The sequence below is a fragment of the Monodelphis domestica genome, chromosome 3 (genome assembly GCF_027887165.1).
Source record: "Monodelphis domestica isolate mMonDom1 chromosome 3, mMonDom1.pri, whole genome shotgun sequence".
NCBI lineage: Eukaryota > Metazoa > Chordata > Mammalia > Didelphimorphia > Didelphidae > Monodelphis > Monodelphis domestica.
Genome location: NC_077229.1, coordinates 342,128,900 through 342,143,614, shown reverse-complemented (window position 1 = coordinate 342,143,614; position 14,715 = coordinate 342,128,900). Strand labels below are relative to the sequence as shown.

At 37.6% G+C, this 14,715-nt stretch overlaps 1 protein-coding gene across 5 annotated transcripts in view; it reads right to left on the bottom strand.

Annotated features, from left to right (window-relative positions):
- Window positions 1–14,715, bottom strand: part of LOC100018677 (carbonic anhydrase 13) — a 97,920-nt gene that overhangs the window by 60,419 nt on the left and 22,786 nt on the right. For 2 of the 5 annotated variants that reach the window (XM_007486885.2, XM_007486886.3), the window contains exon 3: window positions 2,704–2,901. In XM_007486885.2, the coding sequence (XP_007486947.1) occupies window positions 2,704–2,901 (198 nt within the window). Of the gene's footprint in view, window positions 1–2,303; window positions 2,468–2,703; window positions 2,902–6,734; window positions 7,377–14,715 lie in introns of those variants that run through there. The other 3 variants (XM_016431445.2, XM_001366712.4, XM_056824181.1) reach the window with 3 other exon arrangements.

Here is a 14,715-nt window from a genome sequence, read left to right as displayed (position 1 = left end):
TCATAAAATATAATACTTTTATTACAAGAGACTAAATTAACTGTTACACTAATAGGTATATAAAGAAGTCCCTCTCTGTATCCCCTGCTATCAAAGTGTACACTCCTTTGATGGTTACTTCTCAGGGTTACTGGAACACCAACTGTAATGCTATCCTGACCTCTGACACAGCTATGTCTGAAAGAACAATAAAGGGCTAAGATCTACAATTTATTAAAGCATCAAGTCGGTAGTAAGCACTATGCTAGGAAGGAAGATGGTCATAAAGATCATATTGGAAATAGGCCCTGTTCTCAAGGAACCAGTCATGGACATTGACTTTGTGACATAAAATATTCACTGTTTAGCCCTTTGGTGGATTCTGTACCTAGACAAATGGAAGAGTCTCCAAAGGGGACTATAAACCTAGGCACACAGGGAAAGATACCTAAATAATCAGATTCCCCAGAGCTGCATAATTCTGTCTCTTGGGTCTCTTTGCTTTCCCTCTTTATAAAGATGTGTCAAACTTGGAACTCCAGGTACCAGATTAAATATAACTGAAATATGTTCAATAAAATAAGTAAAAATACAATACACCAAAGATAGTGCTAATTTGTGGTTTTCTAAATCAACATGTAGCCAACAGGAATCAATTTCGATCAGATTTTGCAATGGCTATAAAGCACACAACCCAATATCAACTCTGGAACATAATATAGGCCTTCTTCAATGAAATCTAATAAATCCTTGGATAGAATAAAGGGACTTTTAGGGACTTTACAATCTGAATAATTATTATCCTACAGTGAAAGGGGGATGTTCAGACTTCTTTATGTGACTTGAAATACTATTTTTAAGGCACTAAGCACTATTATTACTAGGAATAATAATCATAACAATGCATACTCTGTATTTAAAGCCTTTATGCATAGACCTTGGAATATGTCTGTAATATATGTTATTTATAGCACACCAATTAGCTTAAAAGGTTGCAGATGAAAGCTAGAGAGGAATTAGACTGATTCTAAAGGAAATGGGTGGGGTATAAAAATTGAAGACCATAGAAAGAGTTCAGTACTCCTTCAAGTTATTTGTGCTCTAGCAAAAGATATATCACCACTTTGAATTTGAAAAATATAGAAAGGAAAATCATGAGGGCTGCTAACTTGTGCCAATAGCAAAATCATATCTACATCTAGGGAATTACTGCTAAACCATAGCAACTTTACCTGAATAAGGGGAAATTTAAAAACTTCTATGTCTAATTAAGATGGCATTGTATTTGATTCTTTAAAGCTAAGCTAACAAAAAAAAAAAAGATGTCCAAAAATCCCAGAAATATCTCTGAGTTCAATTTTTATAGTTTTCTTTGTCATTTATAGCCTCATTTTAATGATATCTGATTCCTGGGCAATCCTTAGAATTTATAAATATACACATACACACACAGTTTTTGAGGAAACTACATTTAAAGAAAAACAACACCTTATAACATATTCTATATATTTATTTGGTTTTGAGGAAGCATGCCAAAGAGGTGACCTTAAGCTATGGCAGCAAAGCTGGAGCTCCTAAATAGTATTACCAAACTAGAAATGCTTCAAAAGTTTACCCAAGGATGGACTCTGTGTCTATTTCTGAGCTAAGAATGACCCAACTGGAGAACAGCACCAGCATTAAAAAAATGGCCAGGGGGCAGCTGGGTGGCTCAGTGGATGGAGAGTTAGGCCTAGAGACAGGAGGTCCTAGCTTAAAATCTGGCCTCAGATACTTCCTAGCTGTGTGAGCCTGGGCAAGTCACTTAACCCCCATTGCCTAGCCCTTGCTGCTCTTCTGCCTTGGAACCAATACACAGTATTAATTCTAAGATGAAAGATGAAGGCTTAAAAAAAAAAAGAAGAATGGTTATCAAGTAATACAATTTGTTTGGTTTTTGTTTGGTTTTTTTTTGCCCATGGAAACTTAATACCATAATCTAAGGAGTAAAGGAGCTTTGATTTATATCCAAGAGGGTAGTATACTTAATGAAGGAATCACAGGCCTATTAATTAAAGTACTGAGTAGGTCAATGGAGTTTTACTGATTAACCAGTCAATCAACAAATACTTATTAAGAGTTTACTATGAATAAGGTTCTGTGCTGTGCTAAACACTGATCAGGATACAGCCTTTAATTTCAAGTGATGTTACTACTCTCAACACAGGAGAGGTCATTTCCTATCTCTTTTTAAAAATTTGAATTCTACCTTTTCTGGTAAGCTAAAAGGCATGTGTTCTACTTAATATTGCAGTGCTCTGGTGGCAAAGTGAAAAGAGAACTACCTGAGCTGCTACGAAGAGGATGGGACTGATTCTTGCCTCTCCCACTCACTGACTGTGCAACTTTGGACAAGCTGCTTCATCTCTCCAGGCCTGCCTCCTCACCTAGAGAATGAGAGATGTGTCCAAGATCCTTTCCAGCTCTCAAAATTCCAAGTAGGTGATAACTTAAATTTTAAAGAAAAAAATTAATCATCTCATGAAGTAATATTGAGTTGTCAATATTTCCATGGCAAAAAATACCATAGTTACAAAAAGTTAGTTACAAATTAAGATCAATATTAAAGCTTAATAGAAATATGATTGTTATACACACATGCACACAATAACTATAGTGGGTTTTTTAATTGAGTAAATAATTTCAATATAACATAATATTTTTCCTTCCTCCTCCCAAACCAACCTGATTTGTCTTCTGAGTCATCAAAGTCCACGCTGAAGGAATGACCACTATTGCTGATGATTTTAGCTGAGGCTGGATCATATTTGATACTGAGAGGCCGGAGGGAAGAGTCATATTTTACTTCTTTGGTATTGATCTCAATCGGAGACTGATAATCCCCATCAGCAATTGGGAAAAGTTCACTCCAGTGAACAGGACCTATGATGATAAGAATTAAGTAACTTGGTTTATTTGTTCATTCAAAAAAGAAATACTCTATTATTTGTGTAAGCCATCGATGCAACTACTAGGTGCTAAAGAACATATATAAAGGAATGACAGTCTTTGGCCTCAAAGAGATTACTTTCTAGTTGTAGCTTACCATATTTTTTTCATTATCAATATAAAAGCCTTTTGGTTTTCCCTAATTAAACTGCAAATACAACTTTTAAAACATCTTCTCTTTGAGGAAGTCATTCAAGTTTACCTAATGTCCTTTTTTGTTTTTAACTCTCACTTTTTGTCTTAGAATCAATACCATTTATTGGTTCCAAGACAGAAGAGTATTAAGGGTTAGACAATGGGAGTTACATGACTTGTCCAGGGTCACACAGCTAAGAAGTGTCTGAGGTCTTACTTGAATCCAGGACCTCTCCTTTTTAGGCTTGGCTCTCAGTCCACACCTAATGTTCTTTAAAAGAAGTCCAACTTCCAAAAAAAAAAATTCCAGTCATTATTGGAAAAAGAAACAGAATGTTTGCCTTTTACAAATCTAGAGGACATGTCCCCACCACAGGCTAACACAAGGTGAGATAGAGAATTAGGAAAGAGAAGGAGTGAAATAGAAAGGTGGGATTCAAGAAAGTCCTTGTTTCGCTTTTCCACAAGTGACAGATTTTAGCTGTGCCACCCTGTCCTCCTCTTGGTATTCTAAAGTAAAAGTGAGGAAAGAACCTTTCCTCACTGTTACACTATGGAGCATGGGCTCAGGAGGGGTGACAGAGACACAAGGCAAAAGAAATATCTTATCCCATGTTTCAACAAAGAGAAAGCTGGTGGCCAGATGGGATGAGATTTTGCTTTCTCACACTAGTATGAATGCTGTTTTACCAGAAGAGTACAGTATTAAAAGCCTATCTCTGACCTTCAACAAAAGCAGCAGGAAAGGTACAATCACTTGGTTAGATGAACCTCACTTAATAGGGTAGGGCTTACAAGGAAAGACTTTCAGAAGCTGTTTATTTTCTCCTACACACTAAGTATTCTTTCGATTTGCATAGCAACTATCAGTTGAATTGTGGCAACTAATTTTAATTTCTTTTTTTTAGCCAAGTAGCTAGTCTTTCCCTCCTAAGGATAACTAACTAAAGAGTAGTTCACATACTAGTAAGCAAATGATGATTTTTCTATGAAAAAAACAATCTAGTCCTTTATTAAGATAATAAAATATAATTAATGATTTAATACTTGCACAAAGGAGATGACAATTTAGAGCAAGATTTAAAGAAAACCAAAAACCCTATGTCCTTCAACTACTGTCTCACTCTGCTTAATCTCATCATTTTTCCTTGTATTCTTCATTAAGGATCTTAACTTTTCCTCTCTTTATGCTTTCCCAAGTCAATCTGGTTATCTATTTCATATTTCAATACTATTTCAAATTAAAAAGCTCTTCAGCTTACTTCTCTGTATCCAGCCCACAGAACTTAACTAGAAGCTTTGCTTATCAAAAGCCTTCAATTGTCTGTTTTTGACTTATCAAAGAGAATGGATTAAGTTACCTTATTAGCTCTCTCTCATTTACATCTCTAATCAAATACCTCTGTATAACAATCCAGTCTTTTGTACTCCTTTTTATGAGGTGTAAACTTTTGAAACTGCAGTTCTGAAAGTTCACAAGTTTCGGGCTATGTAGAAGAAAATTAGGTTGTTGACAGACCATGAAAATGTATATAACATATTACTACTATCCCATGTCTTTCTCCAATCAAAGAAATTTCTTGCTCCACTGATTCCTTTCCTTATTCTCAGTCCTTTGAAGCTCAAAGCTGATACATAAGCTACTTTGCATCAAATGCCAATGATTATCTATTAACTATTGTACAGAGTTTGCTGCACTAGCAAAACTGCTTCTTAAAGCTATATTTTCTTTTTTTTAGTATATGATTTAAAACACATTTAAAAGTGATATACACAATTTCAAATCAGAATTATGGAGTGATTTACCAAAACAACTCATGAACCATCTCTCACCATTTGAATTCAGTTCTTAATTGTCCATGTATTAATGGTCTATATCCAAGACCAAAACCAACAGATAAAAACCTATCAAATGCCCTTATGGTGCATTTCTGGTTTCAGATACTCTGTCCAAGAAAACAGTCAGCCATCTAGATTAAAATTCTTCCTTTGCTCAAAATTTCTCTAGGCCTTGACAAAAGAGTTTAGAAATGAATATGAGCTTCTCTGGAGGCCAAATATATTTTCATTCATCACTAGCTAATCAATACCCAACTGAGCAGGGATTTTTTTTTACTTCCTTCTGAGAAATACACATAGTGTTGGCATCTAGTAACAAATACATAATAATAACAAAATGATTCCAGCTGAGAAGGAAATGAAGAGAAATGCATTTTTCTCTTTCAAAGTAGGAAGTGAAATTAGCTAAATGTAAAATTATAATTAAGACCTCAGCTAGGAAGGAATTTTCTAAAATAATAATATTCATTAAATTATACTTGTAAATTTCACCTGCTGCCATTAACTTAACTAGCATATTCATTATAAACTCCATGAAGCCAGAGTATAATACTAATTAGAAAACAAATCCATCTTTCCATCTTCCCTAGTGTGCATTCTATGGTTTGTTTACGGTTTACCATACAGCACAGGAAACTGTATTTTGTTTTATAGCTCGATATTAGAGCATAACCAATATTTGGTTTATTATACTACAATGACCTAATTTTGACAAAGGCAACATGGATTCATAGAGCGAGGATTACTACTTACTGGCATTTAAAGTAGAAAAACTAGAATTATTGTTTTACTCAAACAAGTTTAGGATCCACATGAAAAAACATGCCTATTTTTGTTGGAGTTGTTTCAGTGCATGAAATCTATGCTTTCAGGGGAGATTTACAAATAGTCATCCTTAATCTAGATAGGCAGTAGTGTTTGGAAACAGCACCAAAGCAGCATCAATTCCCTGCAAGAATCTCATATTTAGGAAATGAGGCATAACGGTTAACCAAATTGCTGTGTTACTGATTGAGTCAGCAGTCACAGCTACCACCAAGAACCTAGTACTTTCTCTCCATGCAAAAAAGAGCCCCTTAAATCTCCTCATAGTGCAATAACCTGAACACGTTATATCTAACCCAAAGCAGAGAAGTGCCTGGAAGATGGCATTTCTCAATTCATTAGGAGAGGGAGAGAGGGAGAGAGAGAGAGGGAGAGAGAGAGAGAGAGAGAGAGAGAGAGAGAGAGAGAGAGAGAGAGAGAGAGAGAGAGAGAGAGAGAGAGAGAGAGAGAGAGAAATATATATATAGTGTGTGTGATTTGATCTGAGTAAAGTTTCTGACTCGTAAACACTGCAAAGCAAGTTAGTAAGCATTTCAGGAAATTATTTAGTGATGGATTTTTGTAACCATGACAATGATGACACATACCAACTCTCAACCTCCTAAAAAAAAGTAATGCTTTTCACCGCAACACGTGACAGACCCTGCCAGCCCTTCCCTGGCTGTGGTTTTGCAAATCAACTAAAGAGGAACCAGAAAGTTTCTCCCAACTCTATAGAACCAAGGTTGCCCCTTCTTTACTACCCTCCGTAGACCCCTGCAGATTTTCCCTGTAGACTACTCCCATCTCATCCCCCGTAAGACCCTAGGAGTTCATCCCTGAGCCTCCCAGCCCCACGAAAACCCCCTCACACATTTCCAGTGCGTCCCCCAGGCCACTAGGAGCAAAGTCCCCCGGGCGCACAGCAGAGCTGGAAACCCCCGCCCAACTCGGTTTCCTCCAAAGTTATCCCAACTCCTTTCCCTCACCGTTGTGTTCGCAGTAGCCCCAGCTGAGCCTGGACATGGTTTCCTCTGAATGAGGAGAAGGAAAGACCCGTTGTGACTTCAGAGAGGACCGAAGCCCGAGAGAGCTGTGGAGGGACCGAGGAAGCGAGGGAGCGAGCGCACCAGTGGACTCAGCAGCAAGACCCGACAGCACCCGGCGCCGCAGCCGCTTAGCAATGAACTCAAAGTTGTCGAGTGGCAAGTGGGGCGCGGAGCTCCTCCCAACCTTCTCCGCTAGGGGGCGGCGCTCCCGAGCGGGGGCGGACGGGCGGGGCGGTGGCAGTCGGCAGCTGAAGAGGCTCCCGGACGGCCGCACCACATCCCGGCCAGGATGGACTGGGTCAGGCACACGCCGAGGAGAAGGACCGGGCGCTGTAAATACCAAAACCCCGCGTGAGGTCTGGGCAGGCAGAGCCGAAAAGGGGCCGGGAAAGAAACGGAAGAAGAGATGAGTTCTACCGGGACCCCACCCGGCAAAGACACTGGCCATGCTATTCTACGTCTTCTCTGTCATTAACGGACTGAAGTTGCTCTTGACTAGTAGTAGATAGTTATTAAGTGCAATTTAATTGACTGAGAAAAATTCCTGACTGTGTATACAGAAGATTCCTTATATATTCCAATTAGAAATCTGAGGTCATAGTCAGAATTTTAGAATTGGAAGGGATTTAAATTCCAAATAGTTCGATCCTCTCATTTTACAGATGAGGGAAGTAAGAATTAAAAGAGGCTAAGACACTGCTACAAGGTAATACCATTAGTTGTGGCAGAGGCAAAGCTAGACTCAAGGTCCCCTGACATTCTCCAATGTTGTTAGGTTTTTGTTTGTTTGGTGTTTGTTGTTGTGTCCTATTTTCCAGTGTACTAGTTATCTAAATATGAAATCAATGAAACTGAGAATGGGGAAACTCAACTATCATCCTCCCTACCACTACTACCAACCATTGGCTACCTGTCATTGCCACACAGCACAGCCCCAAAGAACTGGAAATAGCAATCCATCCCCCAAAGCCCCTGGCCATTGGCCCCATTTCCACCTCAGCCCTATTAACCATCATTCAGGAAATGAAAGAACAAAAGACTAGTAAAGCACTTCTCAGGTACTTATGTGTCAAACTGTGCTAAATGCTGGGGATATAAATACAAGAAAGCAGTTACAGAATACAAAATACACAAAGAGGAGCTAGATGAGAAATTTTAATACTAGCCTGTCGAGACAACTTTCCATTTTAAAGCAAAGGATCTTCTGAACCTCTGGACTGTATCTCCCGGACCACTGGGGAGAGTCCTCCCTACAATGCTAGGAGATGATGTCCCGGTGCTGTGCAGCTGTTCCAAGGGCTTCGTGGTGACTCCGGGCCTCCTGGAGACCTGCCTCTGCTCTAGACCCACGCCAGAGTTCCCCCATCAGAGGGACTCGGAAAAAGGATATCAGAAAGAGCAAAAATGGAACTTCATAAAAGTAGATCTCTTTTGCCTCAGAACCACCGAGAGAGAGAAGGGGGCTATTAGAGCACTGGTGTGCCTGTAGTATGGCTGCTGCACCTGGGTTGGTGGGGGTTGGACGGGGAGAGAGCCAGGAGAGTGCCAGCATGGGCTACGGTTGGCTAGGGTAGCCCCAGCATTCACACACACACACACACACACACACACACACACACACTCACTCACTCACTCACTCACTCACTCACTCACTGTTGGGCTCCGAGATTCCCAGGAGAGCACTGGTGTGTTTGAAGGTTGAGAAGCTGGCTCAGCAGGCTGGGGGAGGAGGCTTGTGAAGGGAATAGCCCTCCACACGTGGCTGGTGTTTTTTCTTTCTCTAATCCAGTTTGTAAAATATTTAATAACGACATATAAATTAAAATATAGATTCCAGATAGGGAGTACTTACACATGGTTTGGAAATAGTCAGGTAAGGAGGTGGAGACTAGTTCTGGGCAAAATAAGGTGAAAGTTCACCTATCAGAAACTAAAATTATCTCAAAGTCCAAGGTTCCGCTGAGAATGTGATGAGAGGATTAATTAAGCACAATGACTGAAGTGCAATTTAGTTTGGAAATGGCCTGGAAGCAAGAGGGGTATTATTAAATACAAATGAGATAAAAATGAATGTGAAATATTTTGTAAATCTTAAAGCATTATTCAAATACCAGTTATTTTTATATCATCACTCATTATTATTATTATCCTACATCCATCAGTCTTATAGTCTGGTAATGGCTCCATTCCCTGAGCCTTCTCCTGCAGTGTTTATAGGCAATACAGAGTTGTGCTGGTAAATGTTTAACAACCAGGCTGGGTGTGAAGAGGATATATATATATATGCACACACACTTTTAAATCTAATCTCCATTATGAACACTTTCTTAAGTCTAGAAATCAACAAAGTAATAAATCAAATTCCTATTTCTGAGGTGTAAATGCTCACACTGAAAATTTAAGTCTGCTCACACTGTTGAGAGCTGGATCCAAAGCACCCCTCTAGAAATAATTCTTGAGCTGCAGTCCTCAACAGCCATAGCCACTGAAGACCCAGGAAAGAAAGTTCTCATAGCCAAAGTCCTTGGCATAGTCAAATGTTCACCATCCAAAATGGATCTGGTTTTACCAATGGAAATAAATGTAGGCTTTGGCTGCTCTGTCTTAAGGACTATGGTCCTTTCCATTCCTTAAATTTCCTATAAATATTGCCTTCCCTTGCACTTAACCAAATATTTTACCTAGTAGGTGCTTAATAAACTATTTTTCTTTCATCTTAACTGAATGAAAATTCTCACTATATTTTCCCTTGCAAGGGATGACTGAAAAGTGAGGGATAATTCAGTTCTTTTCTAGGTACCCCATTATTCTTGTGAATAGCTCGATTTAGGAATGTTTCCTTATATTTAGCTAGAATCTACCTATCTTTGACTCCCATTGTTCTTAGTTCTGCTCTCTGATGCCAAGTAAAACAAAGCTAATCCTTCCTTGTGAAAACTCTTTACAGCTTTTGTGTGCCTCCTATAAATCTACTCTTCTCCAGTCCACTCACTCCCCTGCCTTCATCCTTTGAATGTTTTCCAATTTTTTACTATCTTCCCTAAAATGTGGCACCCAAACTGAATGTATTGACTCATTGAAGATCTCTGAATCTTTTCCAAGTGAGCTATTGTCTAGCCAAGTCTTCTCCATGTATTTATGTAGTTTTTTTAAAAAACTAAGAGTAAAACTACATTTTTATACTGTTTTATAAGGATACTATCTTCTTTCAATCAAATCATTAATTTGAAAAAAGGCTTATCACAACAGGATCAAGGAAAGGGTTTTGAAGCACTCTATTGAATCTATTCTTCCATATTATTACCATTGATCTAAAAGTCACTCCTTTTTGGGCCTGGTTATTCAACTTGTTACACCTGACTGAACTCCAAAACAGCCTATAAATCTCCATCTTGTCCATATAGATACTATGCTAAACTCTGTCAGAAGCCTTGCTGAAATCCAGATAAAACTGGCATTCCCATGATCTATCATACTAGTCATCTTGCCAAAATGGGAAATAAAATTAATATGACAAGAAGATTCCATCCAGTTTTAAATCCTATGATCTTTATTGATGATCTCAGGTTGATTCTCTGATCACCATCTTCTTTTTTTTTTAAGTGCTCATAAACCATCCCTTTAATAAAGTGTTCTAGACTTTTACCAAAAATCAAAGTCAAGTTCATAAGTCTGTAATGTAAATCATCTATATTGGCCCCCTTTCAAAAATTGGGATGGCACTTATCTTTTAGAATATTTGTTTTCATTCAAGATTCAGTTCAGGAACCACTGCTTTCCTTGAAACCTTCACAGAATCACAGAATTTCAGCCTTAGAAGGGACCTCAAAAGCCATCAAAGTCAACTCCTACCCAAACTAGAATACTATCCTGTTTAGAGGATCCTTGTCATACATGACTAGCAGTCATACAGCTTTTTTCTGACAGTTTCCAATAAGAGGAAGCCTACTACCTCCCTATCTAATCTATACCACTGTCAGATAAATCCTAATTGTTAGAGTTTCTTCCTGGCATCAAATCTATTTTTTTCTCTTTTTAACTTCTACCCCAGGGAACCTCCCCATTCTCACCTCTGAGGCCCAGAATAATATGTCTGTTCCCTCTTCCTTGCGACGTTTCAAATACTTAGAGTGAACTATCACATCCTTCCCTCACACTTCAGTGGTTCCAGCTAAACATACCTAATTCTTATGGTATGAGCTCCTAGTAGCTCTCTTCCAGATGCTCTTGAAATGTATACCCCCCCACACACAAAAAAAAATTTACCCCCCAGATCTGAATACTCCAATACTCAAAAATGTGATCTAACCAGGGTAGAGTCCATCAGGGCTGTCCCTCCTTACTCCTAGACTCTATTCCTATCTCAATGCTGCTTATGGGTTCATTTGCTATGGTTGCCAGTTCACACTGCTGATTTCTGTTAAACTTGCAGTGATTAAACCTTTAGAGTGAATTGCTATCTAGCCACTTCCTATATAATGTATTTGTGAAATTGACTTTTGCAAGCTTAGTGTAAGATTTTAAATGTATTTCTATTTTGCATAATATTAATGGGATTTGGACCAGTGGTCTAGCTTGTCAAGATCTCATTAAAGTCAGATTGTCAACCAGAATGACAATTATCCTTCTCAATTTGTGTCATCCAATAATTTAATAAGTATGCTACAGATGACTTTATACAATTTATTGATAAAAATATTAAACAGAACTGAGCTCTGATCTCTGTAGCTTTTCATAGAAGACCTACTTCCAGATTGACATTAAATCATTTCTGATTTACTCTATTAGTCTGACTATTCAACCAGTTCTATATGCACATAATTGTAGCTATCATAAGCCCACATAGCTCTATATTTTCCAAAAGAATAGCTTAAGAAACTTTATGAAAAGTTTTGCCAAAATCTAGGTAAACCCTCTCTCTAGAATTCCTCTTATGCAGTAACACATTTTCAAAACAGAAAACAAGGTTAGTCTGGTATAACCAGTTCGCAATGAAGCCAGGCTGCCTCTTTATGGCCAACACTTCCTTTTTCACTTATTCATTATTCATTCTTTTTATAAAATATTCTAGAATTTTCCCAGGAACTACACTCACATACAATTTTTAGACTCTACTCTCTTCTCTTAAAAAAAAAAAAGAAACTTTTGTGCTTTTCCAGTCATTTCCCTTTTTTCAAAGATCACTTACCAGCATATATTAGTTCTTTCAGTTTCCTAGAATGTAACTCATCTAGGATTCATTAATGGTCCTAATCTAGGATGGTTAACCCTTCTCTTTTATCATCCTACTCATCTTGGGCATCAACTTCTAAATTCAATCTTATTTTATTTTTAGTTCCAAATTCTCTTCCTCCCACCTTTCTCTCTCCCCACATTGAGAAAGCAAGAAAAAGAACCTGTTGCAAACTAGTTAAGCAAAACAAATTCACACATGAATCATATCTAATATGTATACCCTTTGTGTCTTTCTCCCCACACATATGTCCATATGTGTATATATAGACATGTGTATATACACACATATGCTTCAATATGCTCTGAGTCTACATGAAAGTTAGCTAGCATGCTTCATTCATCATGCATCCTCTATAATTGAGGTTAGACACTATTGATTAGAGTCCCTAAGTCTTTCAAAGTTGTTTGTCTTAACAATTTTATTATTATTCTATAAATTATTCTCCTACTTCTGCTTGCTTTATTTGCATTCGCTCATATAATTCTTCATGAGTTTCTCTTAAACTATCCCCTTTATCTTTCTTATAGCATAATACCATCACATTCATATACCATAAGTTGTTTAGCCTTTCCCCAATTGATGGATATATATCCCCTTATACTTTAGATATGGTTGAATCTATGGGCCTTTTCCTCTTTCTTTGATCTCTTTAGGCCATAGACCTACTATTGATATTGCTAGCTAAAAGGGTACATACAGTTTAAGAGCTTTTTTGGCACAGTTCCAAATTACTTTCCAGAATGGCTGGACCTATTCACAGCACCACCTATTAACAGAGCATTAATGTATCTTTTCCCTCAGCTACTTAAATATTTTGTCATTTCATTTTTTTGCCAACTTGGTTAATCTGATGCACCTCAGGTCATACCTTGGTTATTCTAATTTGCACTCATCTAATTATTAGTGATTTAGAGCATTTCATATGCCTATTCATAGATTGGATTTATTCTTCTAAAAATTACTTATTCATATCTTTTGACCATTTATTGGTGAATAGCTATCATTCTAATAAATTGGATTCAATTCCAGAAATAAGACCTTTACCAGAGAAACTTGCTGAGATTCCCCCCGCCCTCCCAATTTCCTGCTTCTTCTCTAAACTGAAGAACATTCATTTTCTTTGGGCAAACCTTTTTTAATTTTATATCACCAAAACTGTCCATTTTCCTTCCTGTGAACATCACCATCTCTTATTTGGGAATAACTATTTTATAGCACGTACTATAGCAACACGGTACTACGTGATTTTAATAGCACTTATCTCATTTGATTTGGTCATATTATCTCATTTGATTTGGTCATGAACATTTCTCCATTCACAAATCTGGCAGGCAATTTCTTCCATATTTCTCTAATTTTTTATGATGTAATCCTTTATATCTAAATAATTTGGAGCTTGTCTTGGTTTAAAATATAATGTACCCTATCTAGTTTCTGCCACTAGCTTTTTAGTTTTCCCAACAGTTAGTTAATAGTGAATTCTTGCTCCAGTAGCTGGAGTCTTCGGATCAATCAAACCATCAGGTTACTATGCTTATTTGCTTCTGTATATCATGTGCCTAATCTGTTCCACTGAATAACCATTCTGATTCTTATCTATTACAATGTTATTTTGACTGCTACAGCTTTTTAATATAGTTTGAGATCTGCTACTGCTAGACCTCCTTCCTTCCCACTTTTTTTCTTTTAATTTTCTTGATATTCTTTCCTTTTATTTCCTCCAAATGAATTTCATTGTAAGACCTATATGTGGGTCCTCAAGATGGGGTGGGAGAGATGAGTAATAGGTTGGGATCAGGAGGACCAGAGACAAGCTGTTTGCTAATCAGTAGTAAAGTTTATTGATCACAGGTACATTTTTATAGAGTTTGAATCAGGTTGAGGATTAGGTAAGTTCTTTATATATACAATGGATGTCAATGATTTACAGGGTGGTACAGTGGATTTGGTTTATTTCATCAAATCTAGACAGAGTTTTCTATAGGCTTATAAAGCAATATGTCAATATAGGACCATCTAACCCAGATTGCCAGAGAATACATACATCAGTGGCTATTGGTTAGAATATCCAGTTTTAGCAAAGAAGGGGGAGAGGGAGGGGTTGAAGTCTCAAGTGAGCTACATGTCTGACTTTAGATGAATTATGGCTACCCCAAAGTCTTTGCTATTGGGGGAGTGGGGAAGGTCTTTATACACTTTCCAGAGTTTTGTTCAATGGAAGTCCCTGCTGTTTTCATACTGTCCCCACATTTTGTTATTATTTTTCTAACTCTATAAAGTAGTTTGATTGGTATGGCACTGAATAAGTAAATCTGTGGAGTATGGTCATGTTTATTATATTGGCTTAGCCTACCTTTGCTGGTTCTTGGTTTTAGTTAGATATTACTTATATTAAGGAAAGTATTTTCTTTCTTACTTTCTTTTTTTAAATCCTTACCTTCCACTTTGGAATCAAGACTCTGTATTGGTTCCAAGTCAGAAAAGCAATAAGAGCTAGGTAACTGAGGTTAAGAGACTTGCCCAGGTTCACACAGCTAAGAAGTGTCTAAGGTATGAATTTCAAAACTATTCCACCCTAATCAGACCATTCTTTAGAAGATCTGATTTAGCTATTTCCTGATCAATAACAATAGAGATACTTAGAATAACAGAATCAGGTCTTGGAAACCCACATTCTCCACCCTA